The 27,670-nt window shown below is 51.4% G+C and overlaps 1 protein-coding gene across 2 annotated transcripts; it reads right to left on the bottom strand.

Annotated features, from left to right (window-relative positions):
* Nucleotides 1–1,489: 1,489 nt before the first annotated feature.
* On the bottom strand, nt 1,490–27,491 carry Kctd5 (potassium channel tetramerization domain containing 5). Of its 2 annotated transcripts, XM_078024494.1 has the most exons (7): nt 27,187–27,491; nt 14,628–14,736; nt 12,686–12,777; nt 10,811–10,906; nt 8,906–9,031; nt 6,470–6,527; nt 1,490–3,234 (listed from the first exon to the last, which is right to left on the bottom strand). In XM_078024494.1, exons 1-6 carry the CDS (start codon nt 27,436–27,438, stop codon nt 6,483–6,485), a joined length of 720 nt encoding a protein of 239 aa, XP_077880620.1. In that variant the 5' UTR covers nt 27,439–27,491; the 3' UTR covers nt 1,490–3,234; nt 6,470–6,482. The 2 variants fall into 2 exon arrangements, with proteins under 2 accessions (XP_077880620.1, XP_005337840.2); XM_005337783.5 differs by lacking the exon at nt 6,470–6,527 and having other exon boundaries at nt 27,187–27,488.
* Nucleotides 27,492–27,670: the final 179 nt, after the last annotated feature.

Here is a 27,670-nt window from a genome sequence, read left to right as displayed (position 1 = left end):
ATCAGCTCTCCATCTCCTGGGCTGGGCTCGGGCACCAGCCAACCAGAGGTGTGGCTCCTGCCCCCATGTGGTGCCCTGGACAGTAAAGGCATGGCCTCTGCAGAATGCCCAGCAGCTGGGGACCCACTTGGGGGTCCAATAAAATAATATTTAAAAAACAAAACAACAACAACAAAAAAAAAACTTGGAGGAGGACAGGTTTATTCTGGCTCAGTTTCAGAGGTTCCAGTAGGTGGTCACTTGGGTCTGTGGCAAGGTGGGATGTGGAGGGGAGGGTGTGGTGGAGCGGAGCTGCTGACCTCGTGGCAGCCCCAAGCCTCTTCTGTCCCCTACCTGCTTCCTGGAGCCACCAGGGCTGACAACCCTCACAATGCCCGAATGGTGCTCCAGGGACCCCCTCCATGGTGGGGGGGCTGTGCCTACCACTGTACTTCAGATCTGAGACACCCCAGAGGTCCATGTGCTGGAGGCTTGGCGCCCAGTGTTCAGAGGTGGGGATCTAGGGAAGTGACTGGATCATGAGGGGGCTGATCAATGGATTAATCCATTGATGGGTTCATAACTGAATGGACTGCAGGAGGGGTAATCATCACCAGCTCCTTCCTGGCTGCCACGAGGTCAACAGCTCCACTCCACCATATCCTCCCCTCCACATCCTGCCTTGCCAAAGACCCAAGCCCACAGAACCAAGCGACCACCTACTGGAACCTCAGAAACTAAGCCAGAATAAATAAACCTGTCCTCCTCCAAGTTTTTTTTTTTTAAATATTATTTTAGATGATGATGGACCTTTATTTTATTCACTTGTTTATATGTGGTGCTGAGAATCGAACCCAGTGCCTTACTCATGCTCAGGAAGCATTCTACCACTGAGCCACAACCCTAGCCCCTCCAAGTTGTTTTGTCTCGGTGACAAGAAAGCTCACACTGAGCAGGGTGGGGCTCCCTCCCTGCCCAGCTGACCCAGTAGACTGTAAAGCTGTCTCCTACTTAGTCTTCTGTTCAGAAGGAATACCTGCCATGCTGAAGCCCCTCCCAAGTGCTCTTGGCCTTGCCCAGCTGAAGTGCCTCAGCACGTCCAGGTACTGGCTGCCATCAGGAAGACCTTGAGCTACACCTGGACTCCTTTCCATGTGCCCCAGGCTGTACCCAGACACCTGAAAGCCTGAACTCTTGGCCCCACATGGGTGACCCCCACCCTCCATCCTAACTTGGATAAACACAACAGCCCCCAACAGAGCCCTGGGTTGGGTTAGACCACCAGTTGAAAGAGGAGCTGCACACCTGGAAACAGGAGGGACAAGGCAGGAGTTCAGGTGGCAGAGAGTCTGATCAACAGCAGGGAGTTACACCCTCTAGGGGACACTGGGGGTGGGGCCCTTGCTCAAGTGGGAGCTATATGTCTGAGAGGGCGGGGCCCTTGGGTGAGCAGTGTGGCGCTCCAGGCAGTAGCTTTGCATGCATTTGAAGACACTAGCAGTTGCTGGGCTCATTCATAAATACACAATTTTATTTGCTATTTTCAGGGGAAACTTAGGCATTAAATGGTAAGCTGATAAAATACGGATACCTAAAAAAGTACAAAAGTATAAATATCCCCTTAGAATAAATTTTAGTGAATTAAGTCTTAATATTTTTAAATTAAAAAACAAAAACAAAACAACCCACAAGCCTATCTATTATGTCAATGTCAAAATCAAAAAATGCTAAGCACCCAGCAGCTCCCCAGGGCCAACACAGGGACACCTTCCCTTGGAGCTCTGCTGGGAGGACCGGGTCAGCCAGTGGCTAAATCTGCCCTATAGAAAGGTTTTTATAAATTGTTTAAGCTGAACCTTTAACAATATACAAGAGGCCTTACGAAAGGAGGAGGTAAATCCTAGATGCTGGAGAACTTAGTTAATCAGGTTATTGGCAAAGAAGAAAAAAAAGAGGACCTAGGCAAGAAGTTTCTGGAAGCATTGACATTAGACAGTGTCAGAGCCTCTGACCTCACACAGGCAACTCCAATGGTCAGTCTGCACGGCTCTCCTGGCAAGCAAAGATCAAGAGGCAGAGCTTGCTCACTGGGGCCAGGCCTCCAGCCCCCACTGAAGAGTCTCAGAGCCTGCAGGGGGCAGCCTCTACAGCAACCCCAGCAGCCTCGATGGCACACTGGCTGGGTCATGTAGGTTGTGTCAAGTCTCAAATGCTCCAGGAGTATTAGAAAGAAGAACTGCATAGTTATACAGAGATAACAGAGCCGGAGAGGAAGAGACACATGATGCACTGTAAACATCCCGAATCTTCAACGTGACTCGGAGTGTCAGCTCCAGAAGCCAGGGGACACGCCTCCGCCCAGCCTCCATCCCAGATGCGACAAAGGCACTGGTGGGCACCAGCTCCCAGATGAGTCCGCAGGTGGAACCCATGAGGCAAATCTTCTACCTCCCTTTAAACTATTTGACAGATCCATCTAAAACATAGCAACACTTTTAGGCATTTCTAAAGAGTATAAACATTGGGTAATCTATCCATACTTAAAAAAAGGGATACAAAGTTCTCTTGCCTGGAAAATACAAATCAAGAAGCCTTGACTGTGGAGGCTGGAATAAGAGCCTGGCTCTGAAGGAGGCGGTCCTCAGGGTAGGCGCCCAGAAAGTAGTGATGATGCGGAGGCCACCATTGTCAGGGGTCTTCGCCGAGGTTGAGAAACTGTCAATTGATCACACTGGAGGCAGAGCAGCTTCCCTGACCCAAGGATGATGTTCAGGTGCTCAAGCAATGACCACCAGGCATCTGGACCTGAGCCACAGTGCGCTGGACAATCCACATGGCTGCTGTCCCTTCCTCCTGGTGAGGCCTGAGCTGCTATCGCAGACTATGAATGTAGCACCAAGGGCCCTGCCCTTCAAATGGTCTTCAGGACTGCGCAGGCTAGTTGGGAGCACCCTGCCTCAGTCCCACGCAGCACTCGGAAAGAACAGAGCAGACTCCCAGAGAGAGCCCACCTGGCCCCTGTGCCTCCTCCCTGTGGGGATGCCTGGCCTTAGACAGCTGGGCCGTCTCTCACCACCCACCTCTGAAGCAAAAAAGGATGCACACCCAGATCTCTAGAGAAATGATCAAAAGCAGGTTTCTTCTCACAGACGTACTTCCTGGACATGGCGGTTCACTGAATCTTGGGAAAAAGTATATCATTTCTTCGGCTGTCAGTACTATATCTCACATCCTTGAGCCTCGTTCTTGCAAAATCTGAAAAATAACACATGCAGAGTGAGGTCTCAAGCCTGACTGAGTCCTGCTCTGCAGAGCAGAGCCACAGACCTGCAGTCCACCCCAGGCAATTGGCTCAAAGCCTGAGGACCCTGCACCACAGGCTAGGGTCTCAGCTGGCAGGCTCAGGGACCTTCAGTGTGGGGAGCCAGCTCCTCAAACTCTCTATCCCCCCCATATCAAAGAGATCAGCCCCCAGACCCTTCCCCCCATGAAACAGCAGACCCATCACCACTCATGCAGCCCTGGCTCTCCTCTGAGACACCTGCCTGACCACAGAAAACCTTCAAGTATGGGTCATGCTGGGGAGATGCCCTCAGTGTCTTGACCCCACCTGCCCAGCACAGCCCTCTGCTCCCTGGCAGCTATGCTCACACCACTGGCTCCATCTCAGAGCCTGACCTCAGGGGACCCTCCCCTTATGGCTTCTCTCAGTGGCACAATCCAGTCCACTGTGCACCCAACTAAATAGGAGTGGGAGCTCCTGAAGGCCTGGGGACAGGCTAGGGCCCTGGCAAATGTTACTGAGTCAAGTCCTGGGCAGGGAAGAAGACCTCGTCTTGAGGCAGGGTGTGCTAGAGCTGGCCAATCCCACCAGGAGCCACTCAGCTGCTCCTAGCCACTGCTGCAAGCACAGAGGCACTGCCAAAGCCCTAGCAGCAGAGAGCTGGCCCTTGGGAGGCTATCAAGGGCTTGAAAGAAGGGTCTCTCGAGCTACTCCAGCCTGTCCGCCAGCACCCCAAACACCCTTGCCTGTCTCCATGGACAGCTCTGGGGGCCAACTCCTACCAATGGCTCCCACTCATGTCAGTACCTTGAGGGGCACTTCCTACAGGACTGGGGAGCAGCAATTCTCCTCAGGCCCAACAAAAGCAAGCCCCATGAAGTATGATTCCGAGACTGCCAAGACTTGGGAGGTGACTCGAAGACAGTTCCACCCTCCTGCTAAGGGACCAAGCCCCAGCCACCACTAGCCCCAGTGCAGAGCTGGAGCCCAGTACACCCAAGAGAGGGTCTGCATTGGCAGAACTAGAGTGAGTGACTTCCCTGGGACAGTGTGACTCCCTTGAGGGGCCAGACCTGACAATCCCCAGGGCTTGTGACAGCATGCTGTTACCATTAGCCCTCCCAAGACCAGCTGACACCATTTGCCCGGAAAGAGTGCAGTGTAAAACTCCCAGGCATGCTTCAGGCAGGGCTGTCTTACACAGGAGGTCCAAGTCCCAACAGAGACCCTGTGGTGTGCTTGAGGCTGCGCCCAAAGCAGTGGCACACTGACAGGTATGGCCACTTACATAGCCTCACATTGGGATGTCCTGGGGCAGAGACCACCTCCCGTAGCCTAGATCTCCTAGAGATGGGGGCCACCAAAGCATGTTCTCTGATAGCACAGATTTGGGAGGTAACTGTGGGGTGGGGAGGGGACACTGAAAGAAGTCCCCCTCCCTCTAGGATGTTGGACCAGGCTCTGAGTCTCAAGCACCTTCAGATAATCCTCTCCTCTGCCCAACCTGGTGGTAGGTGTGGCTCCCCTGTGTTCCTGTGGACCCCACAATTCCCCAAGTCAGGCACCTGTCATAGCTTAGCCCCACGGCAGGTACATCTGAGGTCCTGCTACCCACATGGCTATTGAGCCCTACAATGGATGATGCTGACAGAGGCTGTGACACAACCCCGAGTCTCACTTCAGAGACTCAGAGCAAAAAAAGAAGAGGAACAGATTAGTACTTTTTATGTTAAATGACAATACTCTTAACTCAATATGGTGGCATACCCCTGCAGTCCCAGCTCCTTGGAAGAGTCTGAGGCAGGAGGATCACTTGAGCCCAGGAATTCAGGGCCAGCCTGGATAGCAAAGCAAAACTCCATCTTTGTGGGGGAACACACACACACACACACACACACACACACACACACACACACACACACACACACACACGACTGAACCCACCCAGGGCCTGTACGTGGCAGGCAAGTACTCTATCAGACATCTCAAGCCCCCTTATTTTATTTTGAGACAGTTTCGCTAAGTTGCCTGGGCTGGCCTAGAACTTGATTCTCTGACCTTAGCCTCCTGAGTGGCTGGAGTTATAGGCATGCGCCACCAGGCCTGGTTTCTTTTATTTATTTAAGAAGGTTACTAGAAGATTTTAAAAGACCACATGGAGCTCATGACAAATTCTCTTAAAGGGCCAGATAATAAATACTTGAAGCTTTGAGGGTCAAGAGGCACTTATATAATCACCTAAAAGCACTATTCAAACAAAGAGTGAGCTCGAGGACTGTACACAGGCAGACCAGGTCCCTGGGCTGCAGTTTGCAAGGCCTGCTCTAGATTTTTTTGGTTAGTTGTTCACCTTGAGAGGCTCAGCTGGCCAGGTATATTTCCTTATGTTCCCTTGTACACTGAGCTGCTCATGGGGTGGTGGTAAAGGCTCCTAGCTTGTAGGGCTGGGCCTATAAGATGGACCTCCTAGGGGATGGGGGAGGAGCTGACTTTGCTGCCCACCACCACCCAGGTACTCTCCTGTGTGTAAGGGAGACACCAGGCAACCCTGCTGAGTGATGCTATAGTTGGGTTCTAACAAAGGTCCAGCCTTGCAGACATGAAAGGTGAGACTGGGCTGAAGCAGAGACTGGAGGAGAAGCTGGATGCTATGGGCACTGCCCAACCTCAGGCAAATGGTAGAAGTTCAAACACAATTGCTGCCCTGTGGTGACATGACAGAAGCACTCCTAGCCTGGAAGGCTTGAGTATGAGCGAGAATCTGGGCTTTGGCCTCTGAGATCAGAGCCACCGATTCCTGTTCACCCAAGATCCTGGCCCATGACCAGCAGGAAGGCCACCCCTCAGGGGCTGGCAGGCTGGAGTGAGTGTTCCCTGCCGGGCCCTGGAGTGCTCCTGGGTCCATACCCACTGATGCCATGGTCTTTCCTGACACAAATGGCTTGGTAAGTCCTTCTGCCCATGGTAACCATGGAGGGGTACTATGGCAGAACAGTGCCCAGTGTCTGTATGCAGACCTTGGCTCCACCTGCAGCTCTACAGTGCATCTATAGGTACATCTATTGGAGGTTCTGTGCATCTACAGGTGCATCTATTGGAGGTTCTGCACAGGACAGGTGTGGGGGAGGGGCTGGGGCAAGGGTCCAGTGGGGCCACAGGTTCAAGGACACTAGGTGCTGGGTCAATCTGAAGGGCTGCAGAGCTCACCATGACATTACACTTAATCTGAGTCACTGCCTTGGTACCCCGTCTCCTCGTCGTCACTCTGGTGCGGCAACGTGCAGCAAGGGAGAAGAAGACACGGGTGTCAGCCAAGTGCAAACCAGGCAAGGCAAGAGAGCTGTCCACTGGATTACCCTGAAGGAATCCCCAGGCTCAGAGTGCCACAGTTGCTTCCTGGAGGTGGACCCACCTGCAGCAGATGCTCATCCTCTATGGTTGCTGGGCAGTTTGGCCCTGTGACCTCAGCTACCTGGAGGTGACTTTCAGGCCCACAGAACCTCCTGCTGGATAGGATGGCCTTTATCTGCCAGAGGCCAGGAACCACGCTGCTACATGATGGAGGGTGGGGCCCTGGGTCTGAGACTAAGCCACATGCGCAGTTAACTGATCAATCTCAAAGGGAGGGGAAGGGTTCTCCTGGCCTCTGCCACATGTCACCTCCTGCAGCTGCATGCCTCTGTAACAAATGGTGACTACTCCTGAGACTAACCTGGAAAGTTCTCAAGCCTGAGTAGTTTGGGAACCTCCTGCACTTGTGGTTGGCAGTGGAAGCAAGGGTGCTCACATGGGGTCTGTCCCTCTTATAGTGGGCCCAACTCCTCACACTGGCCATAGCCTTGATATCTCTCATTCTCATCATTCCCAGCCTGAAACAGAAAAGGCTGCCTAGCATTGCCAGGAGGGCACCAAATGCTCAGGGACCCTAAAAGGCAAGGCTCAGTATAAAGAGGGACACTAAAAGGCAAGCCACAAGGTGACTCGCTGCCCTCTGAAGTGTGGCCCTGTTCCATTCAGGCTGTGTGCAGGTGTCCCCAAACAACTCTCTTCTAGATCTGGCCCATGATTTTCCATTGCTCCCAGGGGGCCTGGGTTCTGCCCTACCCTCTGGGGAGCTACTGCTGCCCCCATTTTGAAGCTGCTGTAGCTGCTCTACTTCAGAGCCAGGTATTTTTGGAGACAGAAATAAGGTCCTGCTTTCAACAGCACTAGGACTTGGGTCATTCCTGGAGCTTCCTCACAACACAGAATGTATCCTTCCTGCAAATGAAAAGCCACCAGAGGGAAATGAGCCCTGGTGAGCTTCGGATGAAAACTGCAAGTTCAGAAAGAAAAGCTTCTAAAAATAAAACCATCTATAAAAGAGTCCTACTGTTGCTCAGAGTCAGAGAGGGGTGTCCCCCTAGGACAAGGCTGGGGTCTGGTGTAATAATGGTCATCATCTAGACCTTAGACCCAATGGAAGCTCATCCCAAGCCTGGAACCAGGACCCTGGCTTCACCTCAACTGTTAAAGGACACTGTGGGCCTGTCTGGCTTACATGGTCTTATGCCTTGAGGTGGCAGTGGTGGCAAGGTTTGGCCTCCTGCAGGTGTAGGAGGTGCAAGGGAGACCAGCAGCAGACGCACACACAGCACTGGGTGGGAATGCATGGCCTCCTGGAGACCCCTGGGCTGACTGAGTCCATCAGTTCCCAAGCCCTCGCCCCAAAGAAGACCAGGGAAGATCCAAAGGGATAGCCCTGGATAGGTGGCTGCTGTCCATGGTAGATGCTGCTGGCAGCCAGCCAGGGGACACTGGCCCAGAGTCAGATTGTCACAGAGCCCCTGGTTCAGTGTTCTCACTTAAAAGCCTCCCAGACTGGCCTCTTCCTGTACCCACACATGAAGCCCTCTTAGGCCCCTCATCAGGATCACGTGGGGGCCCCTGGAGCTGCTGTAGAGCTCTCTGTCTACTGTTTGGCTCTCAGGCCAGGGGCCAAGCCAGCTCAGGCTGTGCTGGGTGCTTGCTGTAGGGGCAAGTACGCCTGTGTGCCCTAGAGCCCAGCTCTGAGAACATGCCTGGAGGATATGCCACTATGACTGTGGTCACTTGTGAGCAGGCCACAGGATTAATCTAAAACTAACAAGGCAGACCACTCTCTGTACTTTTACCCTAGCCTCCACCACATTCTGGAGGAGACAGAAGAGTGTGGACTGCTGCAGGGCAGACTCACAGGACTGTAGAACCTCCTTTACACACTAAACCCAACTCAGAGACCTGTGGCCATGGGTGAGGCCACTGCTGATGCTGAGAACCAACCCGCAGCTTAAAGGCCTAAACCCTCCCCCCACACTGGAGGTTGTCCCGGAAATGGAGGATTCCTGGATTCCACAAGAAATAACCAACAGTGGTGATCCTGAAACACAAAGAATCCCTGACAGCAGGTCCAGTGGATGCTTCCAGAAGCAGCTCTGCACATGGGTTGAGCAAACAAGGATCAGTACTCATTCCAGGAGGCTCTACTGATAAGCCAGGCAGTCCTCATGAGGACTTCAAGCCATCAGGAAGAAAGCCTTTCAAAATTCAACCTTCAGAGTCTCCCACCAGGAGGGCTGGCAAGTCCACAGCTGCTAGGGCACCAGAATGTCCCTGCACACTCACCTTGGCCTTCTCGCTGGGCTCACTGGTTGTGCCATATGGGGTGTTGTGCAGCTCCTTGGAAACCACACAGAGGAACTCGGCCTGGTCTTCGTTCCCATAGTTGTAAGAGGAGCCGATGCTGACCAGCTGGAAGAGAGACACAGGCTGTGTGGAACATCTCAGGTTTTGGCCAAGAGGTTCTGGTGAACTGAAGGGAAATTTACCCCGAAACCCTTGCAGAAGCATGCACCTGCACTAAGACATTATGCAACATGCTGGGACAGGATGCTGTTTCTGTTTCTGGGCCCACCGGAGATGCTGACTGGCTTCCCTGGAGAGAGGGTGCATGGAGTGAGACTAGTGGGAGACAGGGCCAGAGCTTGTGCAAGTGCTGCACAACCTGTTTGTCCTTGCTGGCCACCACCTGGCCCTCTGCAAGACTGAGCTGGGGTGGGGTGGGAAAGGCAGAGGCCAGGCAGCTGAGAGCTTAGAAAGCTGAGCCTCTCTGAAAGTGGGACTCTGGAGAAGCTGTGGTTTGCCACATCTCAGTATGCATGGGTCTAACTGTGCCTGACCTGCTGGGCATACCCTTGGACATTTTAACTTGCCTAGAATACGCCAGGACATTCCATGCTATGTGGGGATGGGGCAGAGGACCAAACTGGCTGCTGCAGACATGCTTAGGGGACTAAGTTACACCATTGCCAACAAATGTTTTTGTAATTTAAAACACAAAACTAATCAAAACAAAGATAGCAACGGTATAGTAAAGGCATTAACACAATATCTACTGAGCCAAAGAACAGCTGAAAGGCTGCCAGCAGTGGCACAGTCCATCTGGCAAGCCGTGACCAATGCAGCAACAGGACAAGATGGTGGGAGGTGGTGGGTCCTGCCAGGTGAGATAGACTGTAGGGATGCTGGCCTTGAGTCAGAAAGTTGGGAACCCCACAGAGGAGAACACAGAAACCCAGTCTTCCAGAGGTCCTAAGCAACTTGGTGACACTTCATCTCAAAATACAAAATAAAAAAGGGCTGTGGATGTTGCTCAGCAGTTAAGCACCCCTGGTTCAATCCCTGGTACCATTAAAAAAAAAAAAAAAAAAAAAAAGGATCAAATAAGGACTCCAGATCCTGCCCCGGTGTTGCAACAGCTTGCCAACCCACAGTCCTCGCCCTGCTTTGGGGTAGCAGAGTATCCTTACCAGGTGCAGAGGAGCGCAAGGTACTCAGCTCTAAATGAGGATGACCCAGCCCATGGATCCAGAGCTGGTAACGACAGCTTTCCAGCACCTAGCTCTGTAGGGCCAAGACATGTTCCTGCTTGAGTCTCTGGCATGATTCTTCTATTTCTTTAGAGTACTGGGAATGAACCAGGACCTTGTGCATGCTAGGCAAGTGCTCTACCCCTGAGCTATATCCCAGCCCTTGTTTCTAAAATTAATCTGAGATAGGGTCTCACTAAATTGACAAGGATGGCCTTGAACTTGTGATCCTCCTGCCTCAGACTGAGTAGCTAGGATTACAAGCGTGTGATGCTGTGCTGAGTTCTGGCATGATTCTGATGGGACCTGGGCGGGAAAGACTGGCAAACTCGGCCCGATGGAACCCCCAGGAGGGCAGGGACAGCCTCTGCCTGTATGCTGCAGACAGCAAGTGCACACCCATAGTCAGGATGTGCTAGGGAGGCCAGCTCCACACATGGAGGTGAGAGGGAGGTGGCAAAGAGTTCTTGACAGCTGCACCTTCCTCAACCTCCCACAGCCACTGTGTCAGGCAGGGTGGGGGATGGCCGAAGGCTCCAAGACTTGATGATATCACGGAATTCTATCTCTGGAGACTTCTGAAGCAGAGGTCTCCTCACTGTACTTGTAATCAGATTTTAGCTGCAGTGTAGGCTACTGAAGCTAGCCAACAGCCTCTCACCTGCTCAAATTTCCAGCCATCGGACATGGTGGACACCATCTGTGTGAGCTCCTCCTCCTGACACTGCAACACACGGTATACATGCTTCACAGGCACCTGCAAGGACAAGGGCCGCCATGAGGCCAAGACATGCCCATACCCAGCAACCCTGCCCATGTGCCCCTGCAGGAGAGAACTCCACAGGGATCCACATGTCCTAGAGCCCAGAGCAACCCTGAATACATCCACACAGCCGCCCACAGCCTGAACAGCCGTGTGTGCCACTTCCTTGCTTGCCTCCAAAAATATTTCTACTTCTAAATTCCAAAATAAAATGAGTCATGCTCCTCAAATCTTGAGAGCACCTGTAGCTAGATGTGAATACAAAAGAATGCCCACTTTGGCCACAGGCAGTCTCTGGATTGACCAGCTGGGAAAAGGGACTAACTGGAAGAGCCTGAGAGATAGCCAGACACACACATGCATGTCCTCTCCCAGTATTAACTGTACTTGTAATCAGATTTTAGCTGCAGTGTAGGCTACTGCAGCTAGCCAACAGCCTCTCACCTGCTCAAATTTCCAGCCATCGGACATGGCCACATCTACCTCTTAATCCTCAACCAGCCCAAAAGGGTTCCCTGTGCTGGGCTCCAGGCAGGCTTCTATCCTGGAGACTTGGGCCCACAGGACCCTGCTAGAAACAAAGACGAGCTAAGTCTGGGCTTCACCCTCCTGGAGCAGCTCTAGCAGAGGCCACAGCACAGGGAAGATGAGGGCCCAGGTGGCTGGCACTCAGGCAGTATCTCATATGCCAGTGACACGTGGCTGACAAAGTCACACAATGAACCTGCTGTTGCCCAAGTCTATTAGACAGCATATGATACTGGCTACCACTACTACTGAAGGGCCAGCTCCTGGGAGCAGGTCTTTCTCACCTCTGCCTCAAAAGTAGTTGCACTGTTGTGAGTGGGGCTGGGATGGAGGAGAAGAGGCAAACAGTACAAATGAAAGAACCAGGGAGCATCTGGGATACATTTCCTACTTGCTGGAAGAAGAACATCTCCCTAGACCCAGTCCTGGCACCAAGTGGGCTCCCGCAGAAGAGGGAAAGCCAGAGGCAGTTTACATCCATTACCCTGACCTGACCTGGCTGTTATTGTTCCTGGGTCCACTGGGTGTGCAGGAAGAAAGCAAGCAAGACCACCACAGTGGGAAAGCCCATCATGGGGTGGGGATATTGAGAGGGTTTAAGCATACTGGCCATAGTGCTGATATCACCCCACAGCATCTTTCTGGAGCAGAACCAGCTTGATGAGGGCTCAGCTGTTCTTAAGCACAGAGCTGGCATGGTGACAAGATCAGCTGGTACCTCCTTCACAGAAGGTGCTGGATACAACCCTTCTCCAGCAATACCAGCCTAATGGGTGGCAGACAGCTTCTGACTGTGGCCATGCACCATGGTCCCTAGGAGGATCCGAAGCAAGCATGCACACCATTCAGAGCCTGACCTCTCCTCTTTCCCAGGAAAGCCAAGCATTCTCTGTGCCTGTGCAGACCCCTTGCCTTTATCCGATGCCCCTCACAGTTTATCACTGTTTTTCCATTACACTGACCACTGGAGGCCTCCCTGTTTTCCCAGAACCCGTTTGTTTCACTGGACCTTCCTCTCCTCCATTGTGTTCACCACACTCAACCTCTATCTGTTGTCCCACTGGAGGAGGCTCCCTGAGGTGGGGCCAGGAAAGGCTGGATGGATCCTGTATGGGACACTGCAGGAGCTGAGCTGGAGGGTGAGGCTACTAGGCTCTGTTCCAAAGGCCTCATGTGAGAGGGCAGGTGAGCTGTGCCTACAGGCCAGGCCTCCAAAGCTTCCAGTGCATTAGTCACTTGTCTCACCTGTGATGTTTTGCTATCTCGTTCTCTAATTTTGTCCTTTACAAGTTTTATTAGTGAGGTGATGTTGTAAAATTCTGCTTCTTCCAACACTCCTGGAAGAGAGGAAAATAACAGACTTTCACCAGACTGGACCAAACAAAAATAGTATTTCATACCTGCCTCTCTCCCCAGGCCCAGCCTGTCCTAAGTTGTCACAGACCTGCTGCTCATAGCACTCAGCAGAAGTGAGGGTTCAAAATGAGAGATGGGCCACATGTGGTAACACATACATGTAATCCCAGTGACCCAGTGACTTGGGAGGCTGACGCAGGAAGGCTATGAACTTGAGACCAGCCTTGGCAACTCAGCAAGATCATGTCTCAAAATAAAAAGTGAAAAGGGCTAGGGATGAGGCTCAGTGGCAAAGAGTCCCTGGGCTCAATCCCCAATACTAAAAAATAAAATAAAAGAGGAAGGGTGATGTTTATTAAACACTCCCTTGCAGCCTCCCTCCAGTGACATACAGGGGTGGAACAGCTGCCCTGGGCCCACAGATGCTGGGAGAATGACTGGCATTTTCCCTCTGTACCCTGGCCACTTGTTCTGAGCCCTAGTTCTTCCTGCTGGGAGCCTGCAGGTGTCACAGGTGCAGGCCATGGGGTGGTAAGCCACAGCTTCCTGTGTATCAGTCACTCACACCTATCAACTCTCTTGAACAGGCTCTCCTATTCCACAAAGACCAGATGGCTGAGGGCTGCTCCTGGTTCCAGTGCTCTTTCCAAAGCCTGCCATCCACAGCGCGCCATACTTGGAGACATGAAACCTCCTAGTTAGCAGCAGATTCCCAGGGTCCCGTTTCAAGGATTCCTCGTGGGCATGGGTCACTACCTCATTTTTTCAGCCCAACTGCATGACAACTCAGAACAACACACAGCAATGTGGGAAGGACATGGGGCAGGTGAAGCACAGGGCAGCCTGGAGCCAGAAACATCCCCACACAGGAGGCTGTCCCAAGTAGTCAGTGTGTGCATGTGAAAAAGCCTGGGCTGACGCAGACACTGCACACGGGCAGGAAGTATCCTCTGGCCTCAGGGCACAGCAACCTAGGGCTTCTCAAGCTCAGGAGGAAGGAGAACACCAAGGTTCAGAGAAAAGAAATGGAGATGCAGCAGGGGTTAGAGAAATCAAGCAGTCCAGTCTAGACAGACTGCCACAGAATCTCCCTGGCCCTTCCTGAAAGAAACCCCTGGCTTTTCTGAACCAACACCAGAGCACAGAGTCTACCCTAGGGCCTGGTGCTGGGCAGCCTGCAGATGGGCAAGTATCCCACATTCTGATCAGGCAGGATGCAGTGGCCAGTAAGGCAGGCAGTACTCAGATGATAGTGTGGAATGTCGCTACCTTGAGCTGTCCTTGGAAAGCAGGCAGAGGATCCTAAGACACTCCACAGGTGTGCTAGGGTGTCTGTGGCACACGGCTTCAGAAACATGATGGATAAAACAGCTGCCCCCCCCCCCCCGGCCCAACACACACACCAGATCCTTGAAAGAGCAGAGTAGCCTTGGCTACTTGGCCCACATCTCAGGCTCTTCTTCCACAGCAGTCCTGACAGGCCACTGGGTAGCCTCTCATTCTCAAGAGGCCTGTGAATGGCAGTGCAGCAGCCCCCAGGGCCACATCTGCAGAGAAATGTGGGGTTGCAGCTTGAGGTGTCTGGTTCTTCAATGGATTGACCAGCACCTTCACCAGGGGCTTGCCTTTGAAAATAAGGTCTCTGGGGGCTGGGGTTGTGGCTCAGTGGTAAAGTATTTGCTTAGCATGTGCGAGGCCCTGGGTTCGATCCTTAGCACCACTTAAAAATAAATAAATAAATAAATAAAGGTATGGCATCCAACCACAACTAAAATAAATAAATATTTTAAAAACAGAAAATAAGGTCTCTGTGCAAAAAAGGATAGCCTACCTTCCTCAGCGAGGTCTTTGTTAATGACCAGCTTCCCATGTCTCAAGTAGTTCAACACAGGTCCAAAGTACGTGGGATCTCTGTCAATTAAATAGGCACCTGTTTCATCCTATGAAACAGAAATGTCATCAGTCATGGATGAGAAACTAGTGGCTTCTGCAGTTAGAGTAAGACTTGAGTGCATCTGGTTGGCATACACTCACCCACCCAGCACCAGGCCCGTGTTCTCAGTACCCCAAGGCTCTCCCAGGCCTCCTCTAAGCCGATCTGTCTGGCTCCCAGCTAGAAGACAAGTTTCAGCTGTTTCCTGAGTTTGCTCCAGAGTGAGGTGATGTGGCTGCAAATAATTTGGGATGCTGTGGCTGGCAGGGTCTGGTGCTACAGAGACACAGATGTCCTTGTGCCGATGAGGGTGGGCCTCTCCCAGGCATAGCCTGGCATCTGCTCTGACAGATGCCCAGGGAGAACAGCAAAGTCAAGGCTCCACTGGGGTGAGGCCACAGTCCTGGCTTCCTGGCAGTTTTCCTAGCCCTTTCCTCACAGCTCAGGAGAATTCTGAGAAACCACGTGGCATGACCAATCACACAGTCTCCTCCACTGTCATGGGCAGGGCCTTCCTAAACAGAAGTCAAGGACTGGACTGGTCTGGATGGCAATGGGGGCCTTCTGATTGCCAGCATGGAAGAAGTAGCCTCTAATTGCTGATCTCTGATCCCACTGTCAAGAGCCTCCTTAGGTGAGCAGCACATCAACAGCCCACACAGGAAGCCCTATTTTCTGTTGAATGGTAGCCCCTGAGCTTTCTCAGAGACTGTGACCACTAAGGGAGCCCTCACCTCACAGCCAGTGGTTTGCAGTCCACGGGAGCTCAGCTATGCACAATACAGCCCACTCACTCAGCAGGCACTCAAACTGACCTAGCTTCTCCAGGGGGCAGTGGGATTTCTGAGGCTGTGGTGGCCAGCCAAGTTCCCCTTGAGAGCTGATTCCTGTCACATGTATCAGCCTGGAGGTAGACACACCTCCCCAAGGCATGAAGTAGGCACAGCTTCTGCATGACCTGTTACACCACATAGCCCTAGGGCCCCCAGAAGCAGGTGATACACAGATGCCCCAAGGACACATCTGGAGGGGTGGGCAGTAAATTCCTGTCACCCCCACCCCAGACTCAGGCCCACAAATTGGCTGCAGGTAATTTGGGCTGCTGAGTCTGGCAGGGCCTGATACTATAGAGACACAGGTGTCCTTGTGCTGATGAGGGTGGGCCTCTCCTAGGCATAGCCTGGCATCTGCTCTGACAGAAGCCCAGGGAGGACAGCAAAGTCAAGGCTCCACTGGCTTCCTGGCAGCAAGGCCCACAGCCAAATGCTGGGAAGAATGAGGACTCTTCAAATCAATAGGATGGACTCAATTTCCCTCTTTAGAGGCTTCTGAGCTCCTGTGGGGCCTCTGCAGGTACAGGGCATGGACAGTGCTGTATGTGAACCTCACTGGGAGTTGTTGGCCAGCTCCAGTCCCAGGGAACAGCATCAGTACCTCTGCAGAAGGAGATTGCTAAACCTCTGGGACACAGCATGCCCATAGGCACCAGAATCCCGAGAGGAGGTGGTGTCTTGGCTACAAAGCAATGTGCCATTAGGACCCTTTTTTCTTCATGAACATCAATTCCTATAGTTGGGCAGTAAAACCTGGTGATTTCAGGGTTCTTTCCCCAAACCGACAGGCACAAAACTATAAAAACCTGTTTTTCTTAGACCAAAGGGATAAAGTTGAGTTCTGTGGTTTAGATAAAATCAGAGAGCTCCTGGGGTGTGGGGGTGCTGGAACCCAGAAACCACTTGCTCCAATCAACTCTTTTCTCTCCCTGTGGGCCTGCCATTTCACCCCATAGCAGCATCCTAACCCCATACAGACCTCCTGACTCCAAGCTTGACCCCTACCTAAGGCTATACCGGCTGGACTGACCAGGCTTCCCCACCCTGTGGCCCTGGGCTTTATTTCTAGAAGTTACCCCAGGGACCATCCCCCTCCCAGCCTGGTCCTCCAGCTGGGCTCCCAAGGACCAGGGAGACCAGAGTCTAGAAGCAGTCCTGCCCGCCTAATGAGGACAGCTACCATTTCCCAGTGCCAACCATGTGGCATGTGCATATCACCAAACTCAGGACTTAGGAAGCTACCAAGAAGGAAAGGTCCAAGACTGGGGCACATGTGAGGCACTGAGATTGATCCTCAGCACCACAAAAAAATAAACAAATAAAGTCATGGTGTCAATCTACAATTACAAAAAAAAAAAAAAAAAAAAAAAAAAAAAAAAAGGTCAGAAGGGGGATTGGGCTCATCTCTGCCTGGACACCCTCCTACAGGGCCTCCCTTATAATGCCAGCTATGATGTGAGTCAGACCATGGGTTCAATGCCACACTACCCCAAACCTCAGTTTTTTTCTTAAGTAGAACAGGAACAAGAGCAGTTCACTGGCCTCATGGGCAGCTCAGAGTACCAGGAAGCTGGGGATGGCCCTGGCCTGTGTGCCACAACTGCCAACAGATATCACACATGCTGCAGAGCCTGGGCTGTAAGACTTCCTGGCAAAGACAAGCTGGGCACCCCTCTGGGCACTGGGACTGGCAGAGGAGAAAGAGGAAGTTTTCTGAGCACCACAAGCCACACAACTGCAGCCCAGACCTCCTAAGCCTGGAAGGCAAGGGCATGAGAGAAGGAGGAGGGACTGTGGGTGAGCAACAGAGGAAAACATGGCAGCAGGATGTTGTGGTGGGCCACAGGGAACTGGTCCAACTGGCACTGGTGCTTGGCTCTGAAACTCCAGAGAAGGGGAGATGAGCCTCAGCTGCATTTGGGCCCTGGCAAGCCTTCCAGATTCAGCCTTACTGGGGCTGGCTTGTCACCACACATGCCCATGAGGAGACAGCTTTTTCCTCTTGGCATTGGGGAGCACTCACCACTGAGCTACATCTCTAGCACTTTTTTAGAGACAGGGTCGTGCTAAGTTGCCCTGGCTGACCTTGAACTTGGAAGACCTCCTGTCTCTGCCTTCTGAGTGACTAGGATCACAGGTATGGCCACTGTACTTGCCAAGAGACAGCTTTCTGGTGGACACTTTCAAGGAACTCCTGCCCTAGGTCTGACCTCTCAGCCTGGAGCACTCCTGGCTCAGGGCAGAGACAGGACACATCCAAGTAATGGACATGGGGCTATTCAAGGCAAGTCTGCCAACTGGGCTGACGGCACCTTCTCAAGGTGCTCATCCATCCCCAAGGCTGCAGACTTCACAAGTGGTAGGGCAGGGAAATCGAGATCCAATTAGCCTTCCTATGGCTTTCGCCACAATCTCTTCTTCCAGTCCACACCCTATGTTCTCATGCTAAAGGCCTGTGTGCCTATGCAGCAAGTAAAAGGGCAACTAAGATCTATGTGCAGACCCCCACTTGCATCAAGCTAAGAAGCAACTTTAAAGCAGCAGCCTCTTGGTGACTTCAGAAAAACAAGATCAAAGGAACCCAAGACATCTGCTTTAACCTTGCTGCAACCAAGACTGGAAGACAGGAAGAGCATGAGGACCCTGAGCACATTGACCAACACAGGCTTGTGATACCTGTGGGCCCCAGGCCACTTGACCTAGGGAGATGCCAGCAGCACATCAGGCAGAGCTGCCAAGGACATAGGGAGAAGCCAGGCTCAACAAGGGCCCCCATGCAAAGAGCCCATACACTATCAGCAGAGGGCCACAAGCAGGCACAGAATGTGGTAGTGGGCAGCAGGAGACTGGGCAGCAGAGCTTGTAGAGAGTGAAACAGCCCAGGGCCAAGTTCACATCTAGACTCCCTTGCCAGGTCTCAGCTGCCCCATTAGTTAAATAAGACATTTAGCCAAGATAACCCTTAAGCTTCTTCTGGCTTCAGCTGTGTTCTAGTCTGACTCCCTTTCCTCTAACAGGTGGGCATTTGGCTCTGTCTTGGGGTATGTGTATGACAAATTATAAGAGAAAGAAAGCCACATATCTGGTCACTGAGATGAATGAGTGGGAACTAAAACCCAGAAGTGAGGTGCACCTGGCCAGGCTGGTCCTTTTGAGGCCCTGCCTGTATACATCTTTATACAAGAAGGGGTCAGTTAAAGGCCCAGATACAAGGGAATGAGTATACCTCAGGTGAACCTCCACTAGCTTATGACTTGTCTCAAAAATTCATATGAATTTTACACTTAAATCCCTATTCTTGGGGCTGGGGTTGTGACTCACCGGTAGAGTGCTCACCTAGCACATGTGAGGCCCTGGGTTCGATCCTCAGCACCACATAAAAATAAATAAATAAATAAATATATATATATATTTTAAATTCCTATTCTTTTTTTGACTATAAGATATGTTTTCCTAAAACTCAAAAAGTCATCAGAGGCAGTTGGCCAAATTCACCAAATGAAAGCCGGCCGAGAGGACCCATGGAGATAGTGCCTCTGAGGCATAAACCCTGGTGCCCAGTCAGTGCCTCCTGTCCTCTGGAGTATAGTCTGGTTTGATGGAGCATTTCAGAACCTGCTCACCACTCCTGACACCCCTATACAGGTTGGCCTATACAAAAGAGGGATTCAGACAGGGACCCTTGTCATGACACTTTCTTCCCACCATGGCACAAGCCTGAGCCCAAACACCTCCAGGTCTGCCCAGAGTCCCTCCAGGCCCCATGGAATGTTTGGCTATAGTCATTTCACATGGCCCCCTTTTGAAGTGAGGCCTGAGCCCCTGCCTAGGCCTGCCAAAGTAACCTGGACTGATGATCCAAGCAGAGCAAAGGCCAACAGAAGCTGAAGAAAGAACAAATGACCCTATACAGGCTACACCTCCCACAGAAACCTGGATTGTCCTACGGCATGCCTCAGAGCACTCTGATGCTTTTCTTTTGGTGAGCACCTTTCAATCAGGTGGACTTCCTTAATAAAGGAGGCACCACTTGGACAAAGGTCAAGGTCAGAGCCAGCAGGGCCAGGAAACGAGGGAGCAGGGTGCAGCATGGCTCTCACACTGGGATTCCTGAGAGCCATCAGTGGGAGATCTCAACTTCCATAGGAAGGTCTGGGTCCTAAAACAAGACTCTACAACCCACCAACTCCCACTTGGATACACATGGGCAAGACAGCTCAGAGTCCCACTGTAGAGGCACGCGTCTCTTGAGTTAACAAGATCAAGGTGAGCAGTGCAACTCAGGTGGGGGCCAACAAGAGTACGGCTTTAGCACCATACATCCTAGTATTGGTAATGCAGCTTGGGGCCTCTGTCCTCAAAAGAGATAAAGAAAACAGAAAAACAGGAAACATAAAACACTCAATTTCAGAATGAGTCTTTGGCTCATTCATGCAAAGCTGTGACAGGATCATTCTGGGATGTCTAGAACAGTGACTGGGGCTGACTGAGGAACAGCCATTATTGTCATCTGCTCCCAGATCCTGTGACACGTGGAAGGAAGCCCTCATGGTACACACTCAGGTGGTTATACTTCTAAAACCAAACAGACTGAGAGGTCACAGCCAGGACTGAGTCAGGGTGCAGTAGTGGGCTGGCTGGCCAGACACCTCGGCTCTTTCTTCTCCTTCTTTTCTGTCCTTTCCATAATTCATGTAGCAAGCAATGTGCTACATCTGTATGGTGGGAAGGTTTGTTTTGTTTTTTTGAAAAAGAGTCAGACTTAAGTCTGCTTTCTCGGCAAATCATTTTTCTCTACTGACATTCTTTCCCCACTTCTCACTGAATTAGTGTTTGACCTACTTGAGGCAGTGCTGGCTTGAAAAATACACATCTCCCTTCAAAGGCATAAGAAAGGGATCACTGGACTTAGCTTTAAACATTTAATGAGGGCCAGCCTTCCACCCCTATACTATGGGTCCATATGCTGGCAGGGCAGGCTGGTGATGCCCAAGTTGACATTGAGTGGGCCCAACATGGAGGCTGAGCCCCTAGTCTCAAGGAGAAGCAACCCTGAGCCTGAGCCACTGGCCATGCCACGGCAGGTGTCCACAGACATCTTTCCAAGAGGAGCAGATAGTTGCAAAGACAACGTCAGGCCTAAGTCACATATGCTCCCAGGAGACCCCTGACCATCAGCCCCAAAACGGGGGTGGGGAGACATGACCTGACCGACAAACCTGACTGGGCAGCACCAAGTGAGCCTCCTGACCCTGTGTTTTGGGTTAGAAAAGAGTCCTCAGAGAGGCCCAGGGGAAGGTGGGCCACTCTATTCACCCACAGTCAGACCTCCACCCACCTCACTGCTGTCATCCACCCAGGGCTCACCCTTTCATTCAACCAGGTAACCCTGGAAAGAGCAGGAAGAGGAGTTGAAAGCTCCAGGTTCTCAGGTAGTGTGGAGGCTCCTGCAGTCATGCTGAGAACTCTACAGAATGTTCACACCCAGCCCCTTTCTCTTACCCCACAGAAAGGGACAGAAAAAGTACCCACCTGACTGAGAGGGACAAGGCATGGCCACTGGAGGGGAATCCAGAGGGTAAAGTACTGTGAACCAAACTTGTGAGGTTTCTCAGCTGAAATCTAAATACATGCAATTTTCTGAACACCAACATTTGTCAACATTAGAAATACCATATTGGGGGGCTAGGGTTGTGGCTCAGTGGTAGAGCGCTCACCTCACATATGCGAGACCCTGGGTTCGATCCTTTTAGCACCACATAAAAATAAATAAGTAAAACAAAGGTATATTAAAAAAATACCATTTTCACTTTGCATGTGCTACCATGCCTGGCTTTGTTTTGTTTTATGCAGACTTGTCATATCCTTGACCCAAAAGAGACCTTAGACATCACCAATTACAAGTGAGGAAACTGAGGCCAAGAAATCAGGGAGGCTTATAAGAAGCCTCTGAATTCACAGAACAGGGCCAGGACTCCAGCACCCTGGTACCCAGGCCTGCTGCCTCCAAACGATCACTTCATGTAGCAAGGGAGCGAGAGTCTAAGAGAGCTGGCGTGCACACTGCACCTTTCCTCCATGAGACCCTGGGCTGGAGACTGGAAACAGCTACAGACAGGGAAGGCAGGTGCAGCAAGAGCTCCAGGTGAGACAGGGAAGGGAGGTGCAGCAAGAGCTCCAGGTGAGACAGGGAAGGCAGGTGCAGCAAGAGCTCCAGGTGAGACAAGGAAGGAAGATGCAGCAAGAGCTCCAGGTGAGATGGGGAGGGGGTGAAAGGTATGTCAGGGCTGAGTCACAGAGTGTTATTACACTCTGTATAACCCCGGCCAACTGCCCAGGGAGAGTGTCCCTCAAGACCCTAGGGCCTGACTCTCAGGATGCTTCCTCACTGACACACCTGGGGACTAGAATTAGGATGTCAGCAATTACAGACTCAAATGAAGCCCTGCAAAAGCAGATATAAGTGGAGTTGTGAGGGGGAGCCCACATGTGAGGCTCCTAGGGCTTTTTGTGGAACAAATGTGCTTCGAATTCAACAAATATGGGTCCCTAAGCTGTGTGAAGAAGCCTGAGATTTGCTTCAGAGTGCCCTCCTAGCTCAGCAGGACAGAAGCCCACCTATAGCACAGGAAAAGGCAGGCAGGTGCTGTGTCAATCTGCCTCTGTGGGGGTGAGTTGTGGGCAGGTGCAGTGTGCCACTTCTCCAGGACATCTATATAGCTCCAGCTGCTGTGAACACTTAGCCAGCAACAAGGGGTCATCCATTTGCTAGGTTTCTTGGGTGGTTTCTCCCCAGAGAAACCCTTGAGCTACAGCAAACTACAAATCCCCAGCAGGTATCATCTCCTTACTGCTGGTTTGCAGAATAACAAAAAACTGCCAGCACAGACAGGTGGAAATGTGGTCATGCTGCCAACCCCACCTCTACCCCTATAATCTGGACGTGACACTCCCCACTCCCTCAGAGTCGCTAAGCCACATGCTTCAGTCCCCTCAGTGCTGGCAGTAGGGTCAGCATTCAAGAACACTGTGGCCAGGACAGCCCAGCCAGAGACTCTCCCCCAGCTCCTGTGGTGCCCAAGCCTGCCCTGTAGATGTCCCCAGGATCACCACTGTCACCTTCAAGGTGGCCTCTGCTCTCCTCACTCGTGGCCATGCAGGCAGACTGAGGACAGAGTTCTTTCTTCCTCACTGGGGCCAAAGGGCAGGCCCTCGGCTCCTCCTCCTCACAGGGTATTTCCTGCACCCAGAGGATCCTGCCTCTCCTTATTTGTTTTAGAAAACCTATCTCAGCCTACTGGCAGCAAGAAACAGGCCACCCAAGCCTGATTTTCAAAAACCAGGCCAAAGTGTGGAGACTCAGAACCAAGGAGGACAACTGAAGATGCTGGGGGAACACCCTGCACCCAAAAGCCTATGTACCAGAGCCCTGGAGCTATATATCTCAGGCTGTAAGGCATTAGGTGTCTTGCTTAGACAGCCCTGCCAACCCTTCAGAGCACGGGCTCTGCCATCCAGAGCTGGGGACCCATCCTCTAGGGGCCTGTTCTCCTGCAAACAGCCAGGAGCTTTGGGCAGTGTGAAAGGGCAGAAGGGGAAGCAAGGGAGACAAGCAAGGTGGGGACCCCCAGCCACACACAAGCCTTGGGGGTGCTTAAGGGGAGCTGTCCACCCTAGCACAAAGAGGATTACAATAATGAGTGTGAGAAAAACAGGAACTAGAATAAATTCTGAGGAGGGAAAAGAGCATTCTTAGTGTATCCTTTCTAAAACCAAAGTACAAAAACATTATTAACAACAACTTCTGCTGACTGCATTGGCTGGTGCCAGGTAGGGCAGCTCTCTCCTCATCCTGAATCTTCATAGCTACCCCCTACAGAGGCATCACCTCCACTTCACAGAGGACAAACATAAGGGTCAGAGAGTTGCATCCCGAGTCATACAACAGGATCAAACCAGGCTCTCAGAGACTGGAGTTTCTTTACACCAAGGAAATGACCATCATGCCTACACCAGCCTGAAATATTCTTTCTTTTTTTAATTTAAATTTAAATTTATTTATTTATTCTAATTTGTACAGCCTGGAATTTTCTATGAGTGAAGGGAGAAGCTGCTCAAGTATGGTCTGATCAGAGTCAGTGTGCACCTGAAGACTGGGTCAGGCACACTGGGATATGCTCTCCTTGGAAAGGCCCAACTTATGAAATGGCAAGACCTCCTGGGCACCAATTGTGGCTTGCTCAGGGTTGAGGGGTTTTCACATGAGGCACCTTTCAGAGGCGACCACAAACTCAGAGAAGACAAGTACCCATTGAAGAGGGGTAGGGCAGCCTTAGCACCTAATTTATGGTCAAGGGCAAAGGACACTCTCAGAGCCACATCCTCAACTTGAGTGCAAAGTGAGACATGCATGCCTCAGACACCCACTCATGGCCTCTAAAGCCAACGCAACTCTGCCTAGTGCACGAGATGCTTGTGGAGATTATGCCAGTTAGTTTCTCACTTCTGATTTAGTTACATGGAACATAATCTGCCATTTCTACTCTAAGCAATCCCCACTTCTCTTGCCAAGCAGCTGATTCAAAGATGGTTCTCCCGCCCACATCCCATTCCTTGGCCGCCTGTAAAATTCCTTTCATATCTTTTCAACCCTAAAACTTGCCAGCACCAAGTGCAACCAGGGTGGACATAAGAAGTTCTGTGATTGCCCCCAAAGACCCATCTGATGCCACCATATCTACAAGCCCAAAGTGAAAAAGTGGCTCTCTTGTAAGGAGAGATGCTCCTTTGCAACCAGCAGTTTTCTCCAGGTCTGGCTCAGCTGCAGAGACAGAACCCTCCTTGATCCTCATCCATCCAGGTGGCTTCCAACCAAATAGTATTTGCTATTTCCCTTTACTTCCTAAAGTATATCCACAATAAAGCAGGCCTGGTTCAGACACAACAACAAACTCTACTGTGTTTCCAACAATACCTCTGGAATACAACAATACTACAGATCACCACTGAGACGTGGCCAAAATGAATCAAATACTAAGCTTTTACACAGCATTTCTGATGGGCAGCTCAGAAAGGAGCACCAAGTCTGGTCTGCCTTAAGGACAACATGGGAAAGAAAAGTGACACAGGAGAGCTGATGAGCAGATGCTGAAATGCACAACACAGCCACAGTCCCACTGGAGGAAGTCCCAGGAGGAAGTGAGAATTCATCAGGCTGTCTAGAAACAGAACCTCATAGCAGCAGTGGGCCCCAAGACAGCCCCTGAGACAAGAGGGTTAGGGCCCGGGGCACAAGGCATGAAAGGCAGTGGGTCCTAAGCTATGCCTGGAGTATTGGGGGTGAGGGGCAGTCAAGCCTAGAGGCTTAGATATGGGGCTGCGAAGCAGTCAGCCAGCCCCTGAACATGCCTGTGTTCCCCACCCTCCCCAACAACTTGCCCATGTCTTTAGAAAGCATCCTCCAGAAGACGTGCAATAACCATTCCCATAGCACCTCACTGACAGCTGCCACCACACTCTCCTGTGAACTTGAAACCCAGCAGGTCCCCAAAAGATTTCTTGGGAGCCTCTTTCTCTAAAATCTCCTCACCCAACTCTCATCCCAGTGTCATATTCTGCAAGCCCAGTGCTCAATAAACACTAGTAAAGTGCCAGGCAGGGATCTTACACCAGGTCCTTACTGAAGTTCAATTCTAGAGGTATCTGTCAGGTATCCTTTCCTTAATCTTGATGAACTATGGAGTCAGGACTTGGAGATACCTACACATGAATCAACATCCTGTTTATCTTCAACCATGTAATTAGTGGCCTCCCACTGCTAGCACCCCTTTCCCCTCCACCCCTTAAGTCCTTAAGACTCCTCACTCAGGATTTAATTATCATGGTGGAATCTCCTGGGACATTCTTTCATCAGAACCTGGGGGATGAGGGAAAGAGAAGATAGAGCATTTTATACACTTTCTTATTTGAAGTAGAACACTCTAGTAATATGACTAATGTGAATTAACATTATTCTTTCTAGCAACTTATCTGTGACTAAAACTAAACCTTATTTACTATCAACTATATTATGAGACAGGGATTGTATCTGCCATATTACAGTTATGCTTAGAATCTTGGCTTTGTAATTTAGAAATCAAGCCTAATTAAGTGATGATTAAAAAGAAAAACAATTACGATAGACTTAATAGAATCCTTATTACAGTATGGCATAATTTTTAAAATGGTCTTAAGTAAAATCAAGGGTTGAATCAATTTAACTGCACTAAATTCAATCAGTTCTGAGTCTACTGTTCGGGTGCTGAAAAAGCAGTCACTGGAAAGAACCCAGTAGAAAAGAATATTAAAAACAGATTTAATATATAAAGCAGGGATTCTTGGGTAGAAAAGCAAGTGAATAGTCACTATGACCCACTGTTTAAAAAGAAAAAACAACAGTAAAACATACACCCACACCATAAATGGAAAATGACAGCTGACAAAGACCTATTTCCATACTGGAGATGACAGTCATTTTCTTCCAGGTCAATCTAAGAGTAGAGAGCTTGGTCAAATGAGCAGCAGGAACGGCTGGCTGGGGGTAGGGAGGGCACACTGGCATGGATGGAAAACCCTGATTTCTGCTTAGGATGGATGTTTTTGCTATAACTCAGAAATTTTCATTTTCTGGTCATAAGGTCAGGCCATGCTGACACTGGTCTCTGTCAGAGTTCTCAAAGTAAAGAACCTTTCTGGATTCTAGAGAATATATAATCCTTCCAGAGATTCTCCAGCAAGGCAATGTCAGGCTGGTAAAATATACAGCCAAGCGCAATCATGTCAACTGGAAGACCCAGCAAAGTTAGCATAAGGTTTAGGAGTTGCCTAGAAAAAAATCAAGACAACTCTTCTTCAATCAGACTTTTTTTTTTTTCTTTCTCTCCTGTCCGGTGATGCACTCCCTCATCTAACTCTTGTAAAGGTAATAATCAAAATAGCTCCGATTACCACCCGCAAAGTATAAATGTTTACTTTGATCAAAGACAAACTGTAAAACTAACCTGGAAATTCCTATCCTTTTGCAAAGATGGTGGGGAAACTAAGTTTAATAGAAAAGCAGATCAGAAGAGAAATAGGAAATCAGAATACAAAAGCCTCTCCTTGAACCCCTAAGCCACCCACTAATGTGAGCAACACTCCCTGTGAAAAGTCTTACTATGGGTGGCACCTTCTAAGAGCTGCGGAGCCGGTGCGTGTCGCGGATGAAAAGGATGGAGCGTCAACTCTGTAAATGCAAGTCACCGGGGAAAGAAGGCCACCGTGTCAACCTCCATGCCTACGTTAATTCAAACGTCTGAAAACACGAGATGAACTCAAAGAGTTCTCCATTTCCAGAGCCAGCAAGTACGCTGGGGCGGAGAAGTGTTCACACACCCAGGGCAAGAGTCTACAGAGAAAAAGTAGGTCTGCAGCCAAGTCAGGGGTCTGGGGAACCTCCTCCTCCACCACCGAAGGCGGGAGCTCGAGGGCGAGGGGCGCCCGCGGCGCAGCGACGGGGGTCCCTGAGGCAGCGGTCGCCGGGGCGCCGTGCTGTCTTCTGACCCAGGCGCGGGGCCGGGCCCCCGGCTGGCCTGCGCGGCCCTCACCTTGTCAGAGTCCAGGTCGGGGTCGGCCTGGCACAAGCGGTACAGGAAGGACTTCGGGTCCCGGCACAGCGTCTGCCGGGTGGTGAGGAAGTAGGTGCCGCCGACGTTGAGTCGGACCCACTTGGACACGCCGCCGGGGCGCTGAGCCAGGGCACCGAGCCCTGCGCTGCAGCGGCGGCATAGGCCGCCCCCCAGTCCCGCCCCGAGGCCGCCTGGGGCCGGCGGCAGCAGCTCGAAGACATTCTCCGCCATGATCTCAGCAAGCCCCGCCACAGCGCCCCTCCGCCGGAAGTGTCCGGCCTTTAATAGTGTTCTCCGCGCTCTGTCCCGCCCACAGGTCCGCCCTAGTAAGGCGCCCGCCCAGGAGTCATGCGGGAGGCGGAAGTTCCGGTCCGAAAAGGCTGCCGGCCGTGCTCCCTTCCGGCCGGTGCAGGCCCTGGTTTCACGCGGGGATCCCGGGTCCCGCCCCGATCAAAGGAAGAGT

Source organism: Ictidomys tridecemlineatus, chromosome 10, assembly GCF_052094955.1.
Source record: "Ictidomys tridecemlineatus isolate mIctTri1 chromosome 10, mIctTri1.hap1, whole genome shotgun sequence".
Classification (NCBI taxonomy): Eukaryota; Metazoa; Chordata; class Mammalia; order Rodentia; family Sciuridae; genus Ictidomys; species Ictidomys tridecemlineatus.
This window is presented reverse-complemented; position numbering and strand designations above follow the sequence as displayed.